Below are 21,131 nucleotides of genomic sequence, written 5' to 3'. Positions count from 1 at the left end.
AAGCCGGCCGCCCGCTGGGGTGGCAGGGACGGGCTGGGGACGCGGGACAAAGCCAATAGCGTGGGGCACTCCCTCTGAGGCACCAGCCCTGCGTGAAGTGGGGAGAGGGAGGGGATGGTGGAGGGAAAGCCCAGCAGAGGAAGGGGGTGGAAGAGCGGACCAGCGACCCCAGACTCAGGCAAGAGCATGAGACTCCCAACCCTGGCTTTTAGCTTCTGCTCTCAGCAAACAGGAGAAAAGTGGGAAGTTGGCCAGGGCAACGCGTGTACCCAACAGTGCACATATGCCCGTCCAGTCAGGTCCTTGGCCAGCACCTCCACAGGTGGCACTGGGGCCACACAGGCTGGCAGCAGCCACGTCCCCTAGGTTCCTGCTCACCGGGCCGGGTCCTATGCCCACCACCTGGCACCTGACAGCACTCTCTGGGCACAGCTAGGGCAGTAAAGGCAGTGTGGCATCTCCTCCCCTGCCAGATGAGCAGGAGAATTCCATGGCCTCACACACATTGTACAGATGGGGAAACTGAGTCCAGAGGGGGACACCACTTTCCCATGATCCTGCAGTGTAAACTAGAACCAGGATTGGAATCTCTCTTTAAATAATAGCTAAGTTTGCAAATTTGGGACATTGTCATTGCAGATATTCCTTAGGGCAGTGGTTCTCAACCTTCCTAATGCCGCGACCCTTTAATACAGTTCCTCATGTTGTGGTGACCCCCAACCATAAAATTATTTTCATTGCTACTTCATAACTGTAATTTTGCTACTGTTATGAATCGTAATGTAAATATCTGTGTTTCCCGATGGTCTTAGGCTCTACCGCTAGCAGGCTGCACCTACTCCTTTTTCACAGCTTGGTAAAACTATTTGTGGATAGAGTTGTAGTGTAGCGGCCCAAATGGCTCTGGGTCCAGACATTCGCACCCAGGCAGAGACCAGACCACCATGCGAAGTGACGAGGGGATCTGTAGTCAGATCAAAATTCACTGCTGGGCGTGATTAGAGTTGACTTTCTAGGACTTTGCAAAGCCTTGGCTCCCACCCAGGACTGCTCTGGGCTGGGTGGGTGTTGTTTCCTTGTTACCTCTGCCTGTGGCCTTAGGCACTTACTTGGCCTTTCAGGCACCCAGGGATGCAGGGAGGGAGGCTACTGGGAGTGAGTCTGGCCACTGCTGAGTGGAATCAAGCCAGGCCATGCCACAGACTCAATACCTTCGCAGAAAGAGAAGAGCACCAGGGTGGCGTGGGGTCTTTCGGGAAGAGGCAGAAACACCTTTGACTTAGGCTGGTACAAAAGGATGAGGGGACAGGTCAGAAAGATGAGGGGGACGTAAGCCATAAAAGTCAAAATGTGAGCAACTGGCATTTTCATTGTCTCTGCCCAGCTCACCTTTGTCCCTCTGCCTTTCTTGCAAATGAAGGGTGCTATAGTATCTGCCTGGGAGGGTTGTGTTCCTCTGTGCCACTAAGGAGAAGACCTCTATAATATACCCTGTGGCACTGTCCCCTAGAATGATGTCTGTGCACACCACAGTGAAACTTCCCCAAAGGTGTTGATAGAGTTCCACCAAGAACCATCTGCATTGCAAACCTCCTTCCCTTCAGAGTACAGAAGAGACACTAACCAGCCAGAAAACAGGGTATTTTTTTTAATGCAAATGCTCTTTATTATGAATTTCAGGTATTAGATGAACTAATATCTTACCTGTTCACCTCCCCACCCCTAATACTCCTGCAGGCTAATCCTGGGTGTTTTGTTGGTGCTGGTGGTTAATCCTCATCCAGGATGTTTTTTTCCCATTGATTTTTAGAGAGAGTAGACAGGAAGGAAAGGGAGAGAGAGAGAGAGAGAGAGAGAGAGAGAGAGAGAGAGAGAGAAACATTGATTGATCAGATTGCCTCCCGCATATGCCATGATGGGGATTGTGCCCTGACTGGGAATCGTACCTGCCACCTTTCAGTGTATGGGACAATGCTCCAACTAACTGAGCCACCCAGCCAGGGCCAGGCTAATCCTCTTGATTAGCCTCTTGCCATGCAGTTGGAAAGGCCTGTAGTGATCTGTGATGGGCAGAATGGTCTAAGAAGGCACATGAACACCCCCTCCTCCAGTAAAGTCTGGATGCACAGGCAGGTACTGTGACAAAATGGTTGCAGGCACAATTGCCTTTACTCTGATCTAACTGTCCCTGAAAATACCACAGGGCTGCCTCCCTGGCCCATGGGTGTGGCACCCTGTGTGAAAGGGATAACCTTTATTCACAGTGAAAACTGGTGAAAAGGGAAGAAAAATCTCTTTGCTATCTTAAGGAACTACAGTGTGCTCCAAGATGTGAAAGAAAAAAATAATGAGGGTGCCTTGCTGGTGTACTGCCCTGTATTACCCATCACCAGTATTGCACCTATTGTTCGTGTTCCCATTTTACAGATGGAGAGACTGCAGCTTAGTGAGATGGAATAACTTAGTCCAAACACAGAAAGCTGTTGGGAGAGTAGTGAGTATGACGTGGTCTCTTTACTCCCAGCTGTATCTGTGTTGCTATAGGGAAGAAAAAATGACTGAAAGAGAAGTAAAAATGCAATCATACTTCCTAATACCACCAACCAAAATGGGACTGAATTTCCTGAAGCACTGGATTTCAAGTCCAAGTTGAACAGCAGAGCTGCTGTGCTTGAGGCTGAAGGTCCAGAAGTGGCTTGCCCATTTTAGTTAAACTTCAGCATCAATTCCCTATGTGCATAGCCCACCCCTCTCACCCTCATGTCGGGGGAAGATGGAGTTACAGCAACCCCCAGCCTCTGCTCCTGTCTCAAAAGGCAGCAGCGGTGGAAACTCACTCAGAGGAATGTTAGAGCCACATCCACAAGAGACTCAATGAAGATTTGCCAAACGCCTACGGAAAGTTGCAGGGAATTCGACAGTAATTGTTTCCTGCTTGGTCAGATAGAAGAACTTCTGAGTTCGTACACCTAGGTCTGGAGTGTGGCCAGCAGGAACTCTCCAGGGGTTATTTGGGGACTGCTGTAACCTGTGAGTCCCAGACAGCAAGCAGAAGCAAGGTGGCTTCTTGTTAAAATGCTCTGGGAGATGTGGGCATTTGGCCAAAACAGCTAGGCCTAAGGGGACATGAGCTCTCCTCCCTGCAAGCCTGTGGTTTCCTCTCCAGCCTTTTCTCTGGCCCTCAGGTTCTTACATTCACTCAGTAATATTTACTGTGCCTTCTTGGCTTACTAACCTTTGCTTCCTGAACCACAACCTGGACAAAAGGTGACAGCCACCTGGGTGGAGAAATGAAGGGCCAGGCTGCTCTGTGGCCCAATAACTGGCAGTGGGTACTTGAGAACTGACCATGTTCTCATCAATGCCTTCCTAAAAAATACCATGCATGTCCAATGATGCCTATTGGTTGCATTTTAAAGTAACAGAGGAATTTATATGAAAGAATGATACCTGACCTTCTGTGGGCACAGAGGTTAAGGAAAGCCTGCAGCCTCTTTGCTTTGCTTTCCTCTGACTTGTGATTCAGCCAGATGAACTGCCTGCCTCCAGCTCAGGGAGACCCCCCTCCCAGTGGTCACCACATCTACCTCTTTGCCCAGGAGCCTAATGAAGGCCCTGCTGCCACATGGCCTGCGCATGGTTTGGGTCAGGACTTGAGATGCTAGAATAAAATACACAAAACCAGAACCCCATCGCTCTGGGAAAGAAGGCTTCTCAGCAGGACCCAAGGGCATTTGCACATGACTTCTCCTCAGTTTCCGAGGATCCTTCCGAACTGGGTGGCCCTGGGAGCAGTACAGTCAAACTTGGTTCTTGGATGTTTCCCATCTCGAACAATTCTGTTTTCCACCAAGTTGTTCACAGACAAAAAATGCTTCTGTTGTCAACCAAAACTTCAGTTTTCCACCTGACAGCCCTTTCATGCTGATACCTCAGCATGACAAAAAGTGTCTCTCAGGCAACAAAGGAGAGAAAGCTTTCGTTGCTAGTGAAATGGGTGATTAGCACAATTTTAAAACAGAAAGAGGCCATCAAGAGTGCTAATGTTGCTAAGGGTGTGAAAGTGCTCACAAAACAATCACAGGCAATCGAGTAGGTAGAAAAACTTGTTGCTTGGATAAATGAAAATCAGTTATAGCATTTCTGAGGCAGAAAAATTCCTTTAAGGCTAGTAGGGGGTGGTTCAATAAATTAAACAGTACATTAGACATGTATATAAGAAAGGTTAAAACAGGGAATCATTTGAAGGTCTGGAATGGATTAATTCAATTTACATTATTTCTAACGGGAAAAAATGATTCCGTTTTCGAACAAATCGCTTCACAAACAGCCTTCTTCAACAAATTAAGTTCGAGAAACAAGGTTCCACTGTATTTTTATTCTGTTCATTCAAGTTCATTCCAAGCTGCTCTTTCATCCTGGTGTGGCGCTAGGCTCCATCTAGAACATAAAAGAAAGAATGAGGCAGAGCTCCTGCCCTTAAGGCTCTTTGAAGGTAGTTGAAGAGCCGAGACATACACATGCTGCTCAGTTATAGGAGTCTGCTTGGTGCCCAGGGTAAAACAAGGGCTGTATCTTCTCCACATCTAGAATGTTCCAGGTCAGAGTTAGAAGAAGAGTGTCACCTGGGATGCCGGAAGAAGGCGTTTGGGGGGAAGTGAGACTGGAGCTGGGGCCTAAGTATGAATGACAGAGTTCAGTGGGAGAGCGTCTCTTGCCAAGGTCCCGACAGCAGCCAGCTGTGCCCTCTAGTTTCTAGGGTGGCACTTGGCTAGGTTGTGTTTGGGAACCAGGCAGCTGGCCTCGGGACGCAGAGGCTGTGTGTGGAGCTGCCTGGGAGGTGCAGGGACCCAGACCAGGCCGCCTGTGCACTGGGATGACAAGTTAGAGCACAGGTCAGTGTGGGTGGAGATGCAGAGAAAGGCTGGGGGCTTCTCAGGAAGTTGCTTTATTTACTTAGCAAACCCACAGCTTTTACTTAGCTAGTTATCTCAATTGGTAACATACAATCTAAAAACATTTAAGATGCTTTTACTTCCATGTACCCAATGTCCATGTCAAAGAAAGATACTTACACGAGGAAGTTATGTCTATGTGTGATTTACTTTGGCAATTTTTAATTTGGAGGGAAACTTATAGGAAGCTGATGGAAATCTAGGTCAGGAGGATCAACGTCTGCCGCAAGCCACCGTCTGGTACCAAGACTGAATGACTGTATCTTCTCCACATCTAGAATGTTCAAATGAGCCAGGAGGGCCCACGGGGTGGGAAGGACATGGAGGCGGGGTGGACATGCTGACGCTGCTGCTGCTTTCTTTGCAGCCCCAACGTGTGTGCTGTGCAGAAGCTCATCGGCACCAACAAAAAGTACTTCACCAACTGCAAGCAGTGGTACCAGAGGAAAATCTGTGGCAAATCAACGTGAGTATCTGTAACCTCCGAAGATCACCAGCCACCAAGGAGGCTGGGCTCCCTGTCCGCCAGGTGCAGGTCCCCTCAGACCTGTGCCAGCCTTCTGAAAGGTCACGCTGCCTAGGGAGCCTGGAAGATGCGTGTGCAAACGTGTCAGGGAACCGTGTGCTTGGGAGTGGCAGTTTTAGTAAGCTGGCCAGTTTTGTTTTGCATTTTTTTTTATATATTTTATTGATTTTTTACAGAGAGGAAGGAAGAAGGATAGATAGTCAGAAACATCGATGAGAGAGAAACATCGATCAGCTGCCTCTTGCACACCTCCTACTGGGGATGTGCCCGCAACCAAGTTACATGCCCTTGACCGGAATCAAACCCGGGACCTTTCAGTCCGCAGGCTGACGCTCTATCCACTGAGCCAAACCGGTTTCGGCTGTTTTGCATTTTTAAGGCTCCTGACAAGACTTGGATACATTTTTCAGGGCTGATCTGAGATTACAAGAAGCATGTATGTGTGTGCGTGTGAGTTTTTTAATCCTCACTACATGATACAAACATTATCGTTATGGAGATGCCACCAGCCTGTGGTGGATTTATGTACCACTCCTGCTCTGAGGTAAACACCCCAGAAAGACTTAAAGCGCCTAGAAATATGCAATTATGAGTCAGCGTAGCATCTTAAGAATATAGGCTCAGACTCCCTAATTCAAACCCTGGCTTTGCCGCTTCCCTGGGCAAGTTGCTTTACCTGGGAGCCCTCAGTTACCTCATCTGTGAAATGGAAATAACAATAGGAAGACCTTATGAGATTACAGGAGGATTGAATGAAATAATGCACGTGAGAGGCCACCTACTATTCTTATTACCCCTAGAAGTTGCAAATCTAGGCCACACAAACAGAAGTGAGAGTGCCAGTGGGGTGTGGACCGATGTGGTTACAGCGGGGCTTGTTGGTGCCTCTGTCAGCATGCAGGGAGGCGCATGCACTCAGCCACCTGCTGCCTGGTGGGAACGGGGCGGCGTGCATGTTCTAACAGAATTTCGTGGAAACCTAATCTGTGTTGGCGCCGACTGTCAACAGATCTCAAAGCTGGCTCTCTCCTGCAGACAGGAAGATGTGCTGTGCGAAACCTCCTGAGCCACTTGGGAGGGCCTGACCCTCCTCTTGTCTCATAAGAGAAGGATTATGAGACCCTAAGCTACTATCTTGAACACCTTCCCATGTTGTTGTTGTTGTTGTTGTTGTTGTTGTTGTTTTTAAGTATTGTTTGTGACATTGCTTTTGAGCAGATATCTCTTCCAGTTTCATAACCAACTGAAGGAAGGGAAAATGCTCTTCCTTTAAAATGGAAATGAATATCCTGACTGTGATCCTTATTATGTTAGTCCATCCTAGTATGAATCAAGAGTGTTAGGGACCACGGCAGAGCTGGGGAGAAGCCAGCAGCCCCCTGGGAGCCTGTCAAGGGCAGGTCCAGGACAGCGGGCTCCCACCTGACCAAGCCCAGCTTCAAAGCTGAGGGTTGAGTGAGCTAAGAGGACACACCTTCGGGGTTCAGTGAACAAACACCCAGGGATAATTCTTCTGCTATTTCTGCAAAGAGATTATGCAAATTATGGACCACACATCCTTTCATGGTGCTCAAGTTAAAAAAAAAATAAAGAAAACCTTTAGTACTCTGATTTTTCCCATGTGCGTACTTATCTGCTTAAATAAACAGTTAATTACTCAACACCAAGCCAAGCCCCATATAATTGCTTCTTGGAAGGTGACCAGAACATCTGTACCAAGCGCACATCTCTTCTGCATGTCAGAGTCTGGGCTTCAAAGAGCTCTGCCTTTGTGTCAGTACCAGTTTCCCTAAAAATGGGAATGTGATGTCCAGCTGGCAGCAGGGTGGCATCGGCCCTGGTATTTCAGGAGGCCCTGTGTTGAGGCATTTGCCTGAATAGTTAACAGCAGACTGATAATGTTCCCCGGCAGTTCCCAGGCTGACACTGCTGTTGATGGTGAGTTGCCTTGGCGTACTGGCCCTTGTACCTGCGCCCTTCTCCATCTGTGTGCCAGGAAAGGCACAGGCGGCACAGTGGTGTGCTGGCCAGTGTCCTGATGACCCAGTCTTCCCCTCTGGGCAGGTTGGGCTTTGAGTGTGGCCACGTGATGTCATGTCACAGCAGTGAGGGCAGGGCATCCCGGACACTGGGAAAGGGAATAAGTGGGTAGGGTGTGGGTGCAGAAAACAAGGTATACGGTGGAATCAAGCAGAGCCCAGTGCCAGGCCCAGCCGTCAGCCTGGCCTTACAAAACCAGAGCGGACAATATGTACTTTCAACTTTTCAGTGTGGCCTTTGCTTCAGGCAGCTTCAAAAGAGGAAATGGGGATAGAAAAACATGAGTTGATATAAAACTTCATGATCTAGGGCAAGAGGGTCCCTTCCTGGAACACTATGTGCATGTCAGGAAGGTGGAGCTGAGTTGGGAGAGGTCAGAGAACCCAGGGAGGGACAGAAGAAGGAGTTGAACTTATCTCCGTTGTCCCCAAGAGAGCTGAGAAAGATCAGCCTCACCATTCGCTGGTATGCCCAGGACCGAGGCCCAGGTCAGAGCTGCCATGTGATCCCTAGGAATTAAGTGCCAGGAGTGGTCAGGAGGAGAGAGCTGTGCTGGCTGGAGTTGATGTCATCCTGGTGAAAATGGGTCCCTAAGCACATTTATGTGGGTGAGGACCAGACTGGTAAATGAGGAGTAGGGGGGTGGTTAGACAGAGGCCTATCTCAGTCGGGGGCAAATTTGGGCAGTGGGAACTTTCTCAGCAAGACCCCAGGGAGGAGGCTGGAGCAAAAAGTGTATATTGGGGTGAAAGGGTGCAAAGTGTCATAGGGAAGGAGACAGCACAGGTCGCCAAGAGGCCCAAGACCAAGGAGGACATGAACATGAAAGCAGACAAGCGACACCAAGCACAGGGGTGGGGAGGGGAGGGTATGGGGAGTTTGTGAAGACTTTGTAGTGTCAGGTCACACAGAGACCCAGGGAACCTGGAGCCACCTCCATGGAGGGAGGGAGGGAGGGCACTGGCCACACTTAGCACGCCTCTCAGGGGACATGACTTCGTTCCCAGACAATAATTTTTCTGCATTTCCTAAAAGAGAAGAACCAGAGTCTTTGGTGCTATTTGTCAAGCCAGCATATGGATTTTATTACAGGAAGCGGTTACCAGTGGGCCTCTATTTAGTAACTTGAGTGAATTTTATTACTTGGAAATTTAAGTTAGCTTTTATTTCAGACCCTAAAGAGCACCAGAGTAATACAATAGCTAACCAGACAAAGAGAGTTATGAGGGAGACGGCATCCCACTCTGATTTTAGGCTCCAGTCTGATCAGCAACCATAAAATTTTTACATGCAGCAGCTTGAGCGGTGGTGCAGGAAATTGTGGTCAGGAAGCCTCCCTGCCTCTCAACAGGACTCCTTTGTGCAAACCCCGGTGAGAGGGAGGCCTAGTTAGCAGCCAAGTCGGAGTTGACATCATGAGACTGTACTAGTCATTGCAGGAGCTCAGACATCATAAACGTGGCACCGGGAGGCCAGTGGGAGCTGGCAGGTTGGAGTGGCAGCTGTCCGTTCCAAAAGTCTTGAAGTTGTTTCACAAGCAACACATCTCACAAGCACAAAAGCCCTCCTCCAGAGCCAGGATGAGCTGGCAGGACACCCCTCTTTCTCTAGTAGCAAGCAGTGCTGTGCTTTGCCCAGGGGCTGAAATATTAATACTTCTTCAGTGCTGCATTAAAGCTCAGAGATGTGTCTCTTACAAAGCAAGCCAGCCAGTGTATGGTTGAGCTTTCATCAGCTGGCAGGGCTATTTCCAGTAGCTCTCATTGTGGTGGGGCAGCCAGAGACGTTACAGTGACGCTGAAGAAGAGCCCTCCTTGGCCTCCCTTTCCTGTATCCCACAACCTTGGTCACACGAGAAATAAGAAGAGGATGGTGAGAAGCTATCTAGGGAAGCCAGGCTGTCCCCAGACACACACCAGCACCTCCTTTCCTAATTCATATTCCCTGTCCAGCCAGCTGGGAACCATGGGAAATCTGCTCCAAAATAGCTGAGATTTGTTGTACACCCAACACCAAGGGTTGTCCGTACACCAAACACCTCTGTTTGGCAGGGCTTCCTGGAGGTTCTATCCCATTCTGCAAACTCCTAGGAGGCAGCTTAGCTGACATGGAATTTTGTTCTGTTGAGTATTTTTGTGAATCCATATACCATCTGGGGAATGGCCCTGTGGTGGGCAGAATAATGACCCTCTCCAGATGTCCTCATTCTACTCTCTGAACCTGTGAACATGTTCCCTTACAAGGAAAGAGGAACTTTGTAGATATGATTAAATTAAGGGTCCTGAGAGGGGGAGATTATCCAGGATTATCAGATGAGTCCAAGGGTCCTTACAAGAGGGAGGCAGGAGGGTCAGAGTCAGAAAAGGACATGTGACAATGCAAACTGAAGTTGGAGTGATGCGGCCACAAGCCAAGAAATGCAGGTAGCCTCCAGAAGCTGGAAAAGATAAGGAATGGATTTTTCCCTAGAGCCTCTAGAGCAGTGGTTCTCAACCTTTCTAATGCCGCAACCCTTAATACAGTTCCTCATGTTGTGGTGACCCCCAACCATAAAATTATTTTCGTTGCTACTTCATAACTGTAATTTTGCTACTGTTATGAATCGTAATGTAAATATTTGTGTTTTCCGATGGCCTTAGGCTCTACAGCAGCGGTTCTCAACCTGTGGGTCGCGACCGCTGCTGAGGTTGAGAACCACTGCTCTAGAAGGAATGCAGCCTTTGATTTTAGCCTCATAAGGCCAATTTCTGACGTTAACATCCAGAGCTGTAAGATAATAAATTTGTGTTTTTATAAGCTACTAAAATGGTGATAATTTGTTACAGCAACAATGAGAAACTAATACAGGCCCTAACTATTGAGTCATATAGATGTGTTACGAGAGATTTATTACAATGTGATTTGATCAGTGGTCTCATGTAGGACATTACTTTCAATGAAGTTATTAATCTAACTTCAATTTTAAAGTGTATACCTGGAGTTTTTTTTTTTTTTAGAAGAAGCCCAACAACTGAGCACTTAGTAAATATGAAGCCTCTGTTAAGTGACTTTCCTATGTAAGCTCATTCGGTTCTCACAATCACCCTATCAGATCAGCATGGGGAGACTGAGGCTCAGCAAGCCTAGGGAGCCTGCTCAAAGCCACCTGCTGGTCAGTGGGGAGGTCTGCTACTCTACTTTGCTGCCCCAGGGAGAATCAAGGCTAGTGGTTAAAGTCAGTGATCCACGGGTGAGCAGCCCTAAAGGGCCTGGGTGAACTGCCCCAGGTTTCTCTCTACAGCCCCAAAACTTGTGGCTTTGGGCCCCAGGGAGAAGGCCTTCTCAGGGTCAGCAGAGGCCATTTGGCCCAGAGTCACCAACCTTCTCCTGGTTGCTCACCCCCAGTCTGGTATCATTCTGCTACGAGGGGCCTCCCCAACATCCCTGGTGAGATGATGAAGGGCATGGGAACGGAGGAGACACGGTCACCATCCAGAAGCCCCAAAATGGCCTCACAAAACACACAGATTCCCCCAAGAAAACAACTACATTTTCTGAAGATAGTCGCATCACTAACCAAGATACACCCTGGTGAATGGGGTAGTGGTGAGGTCTTTGGGGATGGACCTTAGGTTAAAACAAGCCCTTTTTCACCAGCAGGCTCAACATTTTGATTTTCTTCTGGGAGGCCCAAGAAAGCTCAGCTGAGTTTCCCAGGCCAGCAGTGCAGAAGTACACCACTGCAGGCAGCCCGGCTGCCGGGCATGTTGGATGTCTAGACAATGTTGGTCTGTGTTTGCTCTGGGATTCCTCTTGGAAATCATGACACACTGAATGGTTTACCTTCTGTCACAGGAAACCGGCTCTCAGGCTCCGTTCCTTGCTCCACCTACATCCAGGGGCTAGTCCATCTCTAGGGTATTTACAGCCACGGCAGACAGCCAAAAGCATGAAGCATACTTGGGAGAGAGTGATTGTTTTAACTTATTACATTAACTTCTGGGAAGATTATTTAGGGAGAAAAACACCAATAATTCTTTCTTAATCCAATCATGAGTAAACATTTTAGAGGGGGCTGAAGGAGAGCTTCCCACGAATCTCTATTCTTAGACCTTGGATTGACACTACATTTTTACCTTCCCCAATTGCCCTTTTAAATCAGACACCTTCCCTCACTTTCTTCCTCAAATTGTTCTTCTGACCAGAGAAGCTAGAACAAAAAAAATTAGTGTCTCCTGCCTTTTCTGACCTAACGTTTTTACTTATTGGACTGTGTCAGGCCAAGGAGAGCGAGGAGCCTTTAAGTAGAACAGCTTTTGCTGATGAGGCTCAATTCAAAGACCAACAAATTGGTCCTCTCTACACAGAGAAGCCCATGAACTAGGGAGACATAGATGATGGGGGCTCCCCATGGTCTCCATCCTTTGCTGCCCTCATCCTAGAGAGATGGCATTAGGCCCATGCCCCTATGGTTGCCCCCAGCCCCATCTCCCCACAGCATGTGTATTCTCTCCAGGGCCAGAAAACAGAGACTGCTTGTCCAGAAAGATTTGGTCAAGATTGTCTCAATGGACCGTCTTCAGTTTCCAGCTGCTCTTTGCTTCTCTGGGCCAAGCAGACAGGCTCTAAGGAGAGCTGGTATTGTTGGGGCAGCTGGGAGCAGGGAAACTGCCAGCTGTGACAGATCTCAACCCACAGGGCTACCAGGCTCAGGCTGAGAGGCACGGCTGACACCTGCTCACCTAGAGAGTGCCTGGATGCCAGACTGGGCAGCAGGAGGGCCGGAGAGGAAGAGGTCAGCAGGGCGAGAGGATTAGGAGAAATCTTCTTGGTAGAGAACCAGGAAAAAGCCTTCAGCTGGGGGACTGAGCCCCTGCTGGGGATAGTGTGCCACCAACACCTGGCTGCTGGGGAACATGGGTGCAGAAAGCCCACCTGGACGGGCACAGTGAGTTATGACAAGGGTTAGCTCTGACCACAGTGGAGAGAAACCCATGTCCTCTCAGTGTCAAACTTTCCAAATCAGTCAGCTTTCCCCAAATAGGTGCATTGTCAAGAGCAATGGGAAAGGAATTGGACTTGATGAAATTTGAGGAGAATCGTAGATGCCGCTCCCCAGCTGTGATCTTGGGAAACCCCTTTGTGCCTCAGTGTCCTTACAGCTTTCTGATTCCATCTATGTATCCTTCTGCACACTGAGACTTTTCGGCTTAGATCCATCCCTCCTCCCCAGCCCTGTTTCTCCTGTCATTCTCACCACTTCCCCCACCCGCAGGAACCAGTTTGCACTTAAGGAGTTGGTTTTCTTTTGTCCTCAGTGAATTCCTGATGAAGTCACCTGAGCTGTTGAGATCTCTTGTGGTTTTTTGGGATGGAACTCAGGTGCTAACACCCTGGAAGAAGAGTCATTGGTGAGTCACATGGCTCACCAGGGCCAGCGTGGCTGGGCTCCAAGGCATGGAGTGTGTAGCGCCCATGTGTAGAAGGGTCCCAGAAGAAGGAAGGCTTTGAGGAGAAGACTGGTCCTCCAGTTGTGCTTTTCCAACTTCATGGAATGTTACCCAGGCACTTTTGGAAGGAACTAAACTTTGGGGGGCTTGGCCTAACCCTGACCCCATATCCCAGAAGAGAACCCTGGTATTTATCACAGAAAGCCGGGGATCCCATGCATGGGTGTTCCCTGGTCCTGTGGGCTCAAGGCTTGGAGCTCTCCCTAGGATTAGCTGGGAGAAGCTGGCACTCTCCTTCTTTGAAATAGAGTTCCTCTTCCCCGTAGAAATAATACCATTGACCAGAATTGTGAATGTGAAATTGTGAGGAACCTTAGAGATCATCTAGTTTAACTTCATCCCATTTTATAGATCTGGAAACTGAGACTGAGAGAGAATGGACTTTCAGTGTCATCTTGCTAGTTACTGATGGATCACACAACAAGTCTTCTAATTCTTGTACTTATTCTATTACACCACACTGTCTTTGAGAGGTTGAGTATTCATCACATTTTACTTTAGGTTTTAAAGATAAAATTGTGGGTCGGCCAAGCTGAGTTCTGCAACCACCAGCCTGGTTAGCCTTATAAGTGTAGGGATGACAGATTAGAGAGGAACAGGATGGGAGGAGGGCCAGAGAAAAGGGGGAGGAGAAAGGCAGAAAGATGGAGAGAACAGGACAAAGAAGAATGTGCATGGCTTGTCACCTCAGCCATACCCTGCGGGGTGGCGAGGAGCATTTCTGGCCAATGACGCCTGTAGCCCCCCAGCAGCCTGAGAATCCTAGCCAGTCCGTCTCTGAAACATCACCTTGGATAACAGATGGGCATGACTCACCAGGGCTTCCCTGAGATGACTCCAGTGGATTAATCAGAGCAGAATGTATGGGCTCTTTGAAAGCGCCCGCCCCCACTGCAAGCCCTGTTTCTTTCCGATCTGCCTGCTTCTCTTCTGGTGATGTCATAAAACAGCCCCTGAGAGAGTGGTGAGCTGTTCTGTGGAAAATCCAGTCTGAGTCCTCTACTGCCCCAAGGGAGGGGCAGGACATGGCTGTTTGCCTCTAGTTCCAGGCTGCCTAGCGGGGGCTGTGCCCACACTGCCAGTGCAGGGGTGGCCTTAGGCACCACCTGGGGATTTGATGTGAAGCAAGTCTTTCAGGTGTAGGCTTTTAGAACAGCGACTTCCTTGCAATGATATTTGAAATTCTTGGGGCTTCCCCAGAATACCAGGTTAGCTGAAGCTCTGTTTCAGACCCCAGAAAGGACGTAAATATTCCAAGATGGACTGGTCTGAGTTAGCACAAGAGAAAGTTTTAAGTTTCTCTGCCAAATGATTTCAACATTTAAAACTGTATACTGCCAGTCTTGTTTCTCCAAATACAAGGAGTCTTTTGCAAACTGGCAATATTGCTCACCTCCTGGAAGGTTGATGGGATTGTCGAGGGATCAAAGTGGATGGGGAACACTTTGCTCTATAATCCTTTGCATATTTTCCATTTGAAACCATATAAATGTTTTCCTTGATTAAAATTTGGTTTTTAATTTAAATTTTTTAAAAGCATCTTGATAATAGGAGCTTTGTTTTTATAATTTTTAAAGTTTGATTGTAAAGACTGAGAACAACTTGATCATATACATGCTATCCTTTTGGTTATTAAATGGAGAGCTAGAAGGCCATGAGAGATTTAATCCAATGACCATCACACGAAACACACATAGTTTCCACAGATGAGGAAACTGAGTCCCAGAGATGAGGCGGGACTGCCTGGAGAGGTCCAGGGCTCTTTCCCCACGGCCTCTCAGGAACTGCCGGGTCCCCAGGAATTACATTGGAGATATAAGCTCTTGGTATGTTGTTCAAATCCCACTGTTGAATGTGCTGCCACAGTCCCCTGACCATGTGGTGGATTTCTTGGTGCCGTTGGGAATATTCTGCAAAGCCAAGGAGGAGTGACAAGCTCCCTTGCCAATGAAAGGCACAGACATGACAGTTGAACAATTCCTCCGCGAGCAGGATGTTTACCCGCCATTTCCCTTCCTCGTTGGTGGAGGCCATTCTTCCAGGAGAGAGGACTGTTGGCCTGTGAGGAGGAGGGGAGCCCTGCTAATACTGCGTTTGTGTGTCTCATTGCAGAGTCATCAGCTACGAGTGCTGTCCTGGATATGAAAAGGTCCCGGGAGAGAAGGGCTGCCCAGCAGGTGAATAAGCCAGGCCTTGCCTGTTGGTGCAGATGGAGGCAGCAGAGCCTGAGTGGGGGTTGGAGGGATGAGCTGTGTGGACTTTCCCCCCGTGTGCTCTCTGCCTCTAGGCTCCATGAGGGCGAGAAGGTTGAAGCTGGAAACTGAGTTTCCTATTGTTCCTTCCTGTTTGAGCTGACCCCCTCGACAAGGGGGTGGGACAGACTCCAGTTCTGACCACCTGTCCGTGCTCTTCTCAGGCTCCTGGCCTTTATGGCTGTGGGCTGGGAGTGATTCTAAACACAGTCAGCGCTTCTGACCAGCCCTGCTAGAGAGCAGATGGGATAGGCATGGTCCCCGGCTGGGCTGGGAGCGCCACGTCACCTCCACGTCGCTCTGTGGAAACGTGGCCCATCGGAGTTCTTAGGGAGGAGAGTGGCAGTCCAGGCGGGCCTGTCCACAGTTAACGAAGGTGCCACGAATGGCCACATGAGGCCAAGGACTGCGTGGCACCTGTGAATTTCATCAGAGCCTTCCTTTTAGTTCCATACACACCAGGGATGATACAGAGGAGATTTTTTAAAACTTTGAAATATGTGCTATTTTATTAGTTGAGAATGTGAGACAGATTTAAAAGGAAGGGGACAATTTGGTTGGTGCCAATATCACGAGGTAGGTGTGGTTGGCATGGTCTGCGCCATGGCATTCCTGTCCTGAGTAGAAGGACAGGTGGGAAATATGGAATGGGAAAGGAGCAAGGCCTCAGAAGGGCAGCTCAACCTTGAGCCTTAGCTTCACGCCCTGTAAAATGAACATTACGCTCACTGTGTGAGGCCAAGGCCCTCCTAAGCTACTTGTAAATACACAAAGTACCTCAAAGACTTGCAAAATTCTTTCATTCTGGGAACCAGTTTCAACAACTAGATAATTCTGTCAGACTCGTTTGTAATTAGGATATCTATTTCTGGTGTACCAGTACATTCCTGCCTGTATTATCTAAATGTCTGTGAACTAAAGCTTTGCTTTGTTCTGCTGTGGTTAAAATGATCAAAAATTACCAATTGGTTGAGTTCAAGTAGGGAAGCACTTGACCGAGTTATTTTAAGAAGCATGGGACAAGCTTCAGCCCTGCTCCGTGCACAACCCCCCCCACCCCCCACCCCTAAACACCGGTAGGCTGGCTCCAGGCCTGCCCACACACTCCTGCAGATGTGTGTCCTCTATGGACAGGGAAGGTGTGGTCAGGTGGGGTTGGCCTCACAGGCCCATCCCTCCTCTGTCCTCTGCCCCCTGCAGCCCTACCACTCTCCAACCTTTACGAGACGCTGGGAGTCGTTGGATCGACCACCACTCAGCTGTACACGGACCGCACAGAGAAACTGAGGCCCGAGATGGAAGGGCCTGGCAGCTTCACCATCTTTGCCCCCAGCAACGAAGCCTGGGCTTCCTTGTCAGCTGTGAGATGACCTCCTCTGCCCAGGGGACTCTTACTGGGGCTGCCTTACTCCCCAGAGGGGTGGGCTGGTGGGCATGAAGGATGAGATTCTGTAGTGATTTCAGAAAACTTTTCTCTTAACCCTCAGACAAAGCCAGGGAACTTGAGCTAAAATTTACCTCACCAGGTTGCTGCCAACCGGACAGGCAGACCTCAGTGTTCTCTGAGGAGGGGTCCTTGGCAGAATGGAGGCCTGGGTCACTGGGGCTTCAGAGCATCTTTGCCAGGATAGCAATGACCCATCTCTTGAACATGAGGTCTGCAGCCCCCTAACTGTCACACTAACCTTCTAGGAAGTGCTGGACTCCCTGGTGAGCAATGTCAACATCGAGCTGCTCAACGCCCTTCGCTACCACATGGTGAACAGACGGGTCCTGACGGACGAGCTGAAACACGGCATGGCCCTCACCTCCATGTACCAGAACTCGGACATCCAAATCCACCATTATCCCAATGGGGTAGGGCAGCCCTGTTACACAGATTGCCTTGTGCCCACATTGAGCTCACTCCTGGTCCACACGGGGTCTGGTTTCTGAGGTTTGGTCCCACAGGTGCCATAGCTGCAGGTAATCCTCTGCCTCCTGCACCTGCTTTTCCTCGGACTCTGGTTCCACAGCTTGTGGAACACCACCCTGTGCTGTGTCTTCCCTGCCTGGGGCTTCGAGACTGTGCCTCTGATGTGTTAACTGCTCATCCTCACTCCTTCTCTGGGCAGATCGTGACCGTCAACTGTGCCCGGCTGCTGAAGGCTGACCACCATGCAACCAACGGTGTGGTGCACCTCATTGATAGGGTCATCTCCACCATCAGCAACAACATCCAGCAGATCATCGAGATCGAGGACACCTTCGAGACCCTTCGGGTGAGGGACTGCCCTGGGAGGAGGCCCAGAGGCAGTGGGAGGAGCAGGGGCATCTCCATATTCATAGACATGCAGGGGACATGGAGCAAGTTCTTCTAAACACCATGAACATGGGGAATCTCCTAATTAGATCCAGCTTGGCCACAGGAAACATCATAACTGCCTGCTGTCAATTCCCCCAGCCTGTCTTCTCCTTTGTAAAGCCTTCCTTTCCTTGGCTTCCCCAGGAAGTTCAGTGGTTTGTGGCCACAGCAGGACAGGGTCCTCTGAGCTGCCGGGGCCTGCGCTGTGGGTTCCAGAGGCGGGAGGGTTCTTCTTCCCAGGTGATGGTTCCCACCTGTGGGTTGGCCTGTGTCAGGCTGCATGAACTTCTTGACCACATGTCCCCACCATGAGCCCTGCTCCAGCCATACCCATGTTTCCTTGGAGCCCAGGCCAGCAGGAAAGGGCCATGGAACCCTGTCCTTCCCCAGTGCCCAGAAGACTTTAGTCTTACAACTGGAGTGGTAAGCGGGCGTTCCTCTTGGCAACGCTGCTCAAAGGAAGTGAACACAGGCTGCCCTGTCAGGGTTTTTGCCCTGATTCAAGGAGAACTTCCTGACCACAATGGACACGGGGTGGGAGTGGGGTGGCTCCTCCCCTGGAGATCTCCAACACACAGAGAAAACACCCCGGGCCTGGCTGCACTGGGGTGGCCTCAGGAAGTGGCTCTGGAGGGCCCTGCTGTCTAAGCTCTTCCCCTGCTTTCCTTCCGGGTCACTCAGAGGTCAGGAGTCTGCACAGGAATGATGTTCCCACAGAGTGGGAGTCACATTTGATGGGGGGGCACATCTTTTGATTAACATCAGTTGATCCCCAACAAGTGACTTCTTCTTACTGTTTATGTTTGTCAAATATTCCTTCTTTGCTTCTTCCTAACACCCATTTTTCCTTCTGCAAACACATACTTAGTTAAGCACCTGCTACTTCCCAGGCATTGTTCTGTGTGCCAAGGGAAGAGAGGTGAACAAGATACACAGATTTCTGTCCTCAGTGGCCTGTATGGCCTTTCTGGGGAGACAGACAAGAAACAAACAAGGTTTCCACAGATTGTGCAAAGCATATGGTCAGTAAGTGGTGAGCAGAGGAGGATAGTTGGGACTGGATGGTCAGGAAAGGTCTCTCTGGAAGAGGTGACTTTTCAATTGAGGCCTGAAGGATGAGAACGGCCAGTTATCCAAAACGCAGTTCAGACCTGGCCAGTGTGGCTCAGTTGGTTGAGCATCATCCCGGGCACTGCAAGGACACCGGTTTGATTCCCAGTCAGGTCACATGCCCAAGTCGCAGGCTCAATTACCTGATCCCTGGTTGGGGTGCATGCGGGAGGAGGCCAATTGATGTTTCTCTCTCACATTGATGTTTCTTTCCCTCTCCCTCTCTAAAATCAACAAAAACATAAATAAAGAGAGAGGGAAAGAAAACACAGCTTCAAAAGCACAGCGGGCAAAGGGGAGGGTAGAAGTAAACAAAAAAAGGCAAGCAGGAGGCCAGTGGGGCCAGAGTAAAGACAACTAGGTAACCACAAGGCGAGGGGGTGTGGCCAGGTCAGCAGGGGCCAGCTCCTTCAAGGCCTTGCAGACCTGGCAAAGGAGTGTAGCTTCATCCTGAGAGCGGCAGGAAGCCATTCTAGCTGCTCTGTAGGTAATGGGTGATCTGAACCTTACACGCACGGGGCTTACACAATAACTATTACCAATAACTATTTAATTAAAACCTGAGAAGGACAGCAAGCTGTGTAGGTATGTGTAACAGACTCATTTTCATTGGGCGCAGTGGCAGGGTGAGGTGGAGTGGGAGGCGATGTCACCGCCCACTCCACCTTAGAGAAATGACATTTTAGTTAGGGCCTAAAGAAGGAATAGGAGTCACAGAAAGCAAAGAAGGGAGGGCAGGGCCCAGGCTGGAGGTAGGAAGGGAGAAGGCACACGAAGTAACTGAGACATGGCCAGAGTGGCTGGGGTTCAGGCTGGGCAAGCTCCCCCAGGCCATGGTAGGAAGTGAGCTTTGGTTTGGCCTTCCTTTTCATCTTGGGCTCCGAGGGAGGACTGGTGAGGCTGTGTGTGTCTCTTGTCTGCAGATATTCCCCAAGCCTTCAGGAAGCGCCCCATTCCCTCCATTCCCCACAGGCTGCCGTGGCTGCATCGGGGCTCAACACCCTGCTCGAAGGTGATGGCCAGTTCACACTCTTGGCCCCCACCAATGAGGCCTTCGAGAAGATTCCTGCTGAGACCTTGAACCGGATCCTGGGTGACCCAGGGGCCCTGAGAGGTGAGCACCCTCAATTCATGTTGTCACCTCCTGGGAGCAGCCACACTGAGCCCAAGGCCTGCTCTCATCCAAGATAGACAAGCCATCTGCTATCCTATCTCGTTGCTCCCTGCAGTTGGCTGAGGAGGGAGGCAGAGCTGGAGGTCCAGGCCAGACTTGAGGAGAGTTAAAGGCCCAAATAATCAAAGTCAGAACAAGGCTGCCAGGTGGGCAGCAACTTGGTGATATCGGGAGGGGGTGGCAGGTCCCGACATCCTTGAAATGGAATCATCATGCTGACCCTTGAACTCTTCCTATGTCTGGCCAGGGGTGTCATGGATAATCGAGAATGATAGTTAAAAACCAGTAACAGTCGACTCTTGACTTCTCATTGCCAGGTCCTTACTCACCTTCTCAGTGAGCTCTATGTTAGGGGGTGTATTAATTATTGCTGGAGGAGAGGGAAGGAACAAGCATGTGAGGAGTTTAGGAGGGGAGGCCAGGATCTGTGCCCCCTTCAGCTCCAAGGCCACTAAGCTGCTGCCTGGTGATCCCTGAGTCCCCTGCAAAGGGGAGTAGGCTTCCATTCCCCTGTGTACCCCAGGCACCCTTATTCCTCCCAGATATAACCCAGGGATAACTTCATTTCTTTGGAATCTATTCAAGCCCACCTTTGGAATGTACTATATACAATGCCTGATGCATTTCCTATAAATGCAAAAGGTTCTCCTTACAGCCATGCAGGGACAGGAATGGGCGCACTGCTGAAAGCACAGATGGGGATCTACCGTGTCCAGATGTTGTGCTGCCTTTATGTGTCTGGCCTGAGCCAGGGTTTGGGCCACAAAGTAAACATGCTATAGCCTTTACCTTCAAGGAAGTTTAAACCCAGTGGTGTTGACAGGCTTAAAAAAGGTCACAGTGACAGAGATACTCACCATGAGAGCAAGACATGGGTGGGCACTTGCAGCCTCAGGGGTCTGGAAGGCTTCCTGGAGGAGGTGAGATGTGGATGCATCTCAGCATAAAGTGAGAAAAAAACACCCCTAATATTTACTGTATGCACATCTGCCTTTCTCAATTCGGTAACCCGTTTGCTTGAAGCAAGAGCCCTCTGTGGTGGAGGGAGGGGGGTAGGTTGACTGGCAGCTAGAAGGCAGAGGCCATGAGTTTATCCCACAGTGTCCTGTTGTTATTAGTGGGTTGGCAGACAGGCGAGAAGCAGCCCCAGGCTGGTGTGCCCCATTTGGAGACTGGCTCTGCTCACCCCGCTAGTGGCCCTGGCAGGTCACTCCTACCCCACCCCTGCCTTCGTCCCTGAG

General features: G+C 49.8%; 1 protein-coding gene across 1 annotated transcript in view; it reads left to right on the top strand.

Moving 5' to 3' along the window:
- TGFBI (transforming growth factor beta induced) overlaps positions 1 to 21,131 on the top strand; it is a 33,401-nt gene that overhangs the window by 195 nt on the left and 12,075 nt on the right. The window contains exons 2-7 of the mRNA XM_080673792.1: positions 5,323 to 5,421; positions 15,123 to 15,187; positions 16,463 to 16,623; positions 16,955 to 17,119; positions 17,377 to 17,523; positions 19,689 to 19,830. Of these exons, the coding sequence (XP_080529918.1) occupies positions 5,323 to 5,421; positions 15,123 to 15,187; positions 16,463 to 16,623; positions 16,955 to 17,119; positions 17,377 to 17,523; positions 19,689 to 19,830 (779 nt within the window). The remainder of the gene's footprint in view (positions 1 to 5,322; positions 5,422 to 15,122; positions 15,188 to 16,462; positions 16,624 to 16,954; positions 17,120 to 17,376; positions 17,524 to 19,688; positions 19,831 to 21,131) is intronic.

This window comes from Plecotus auritus (assembly GCF_963455305.1).
Source record: "Plecotus auritus genome assembly, chromosome: 6".
Lineage (NCBI taxonomy): Eukaryota > Metazoa > Chordata > Mammalia > Chiroptera > Vespertilionidae > Plecotus > Plecotus auritus.
This window is presented reverse-complemented; position numbering and strand designations above follow the sequence as displayed.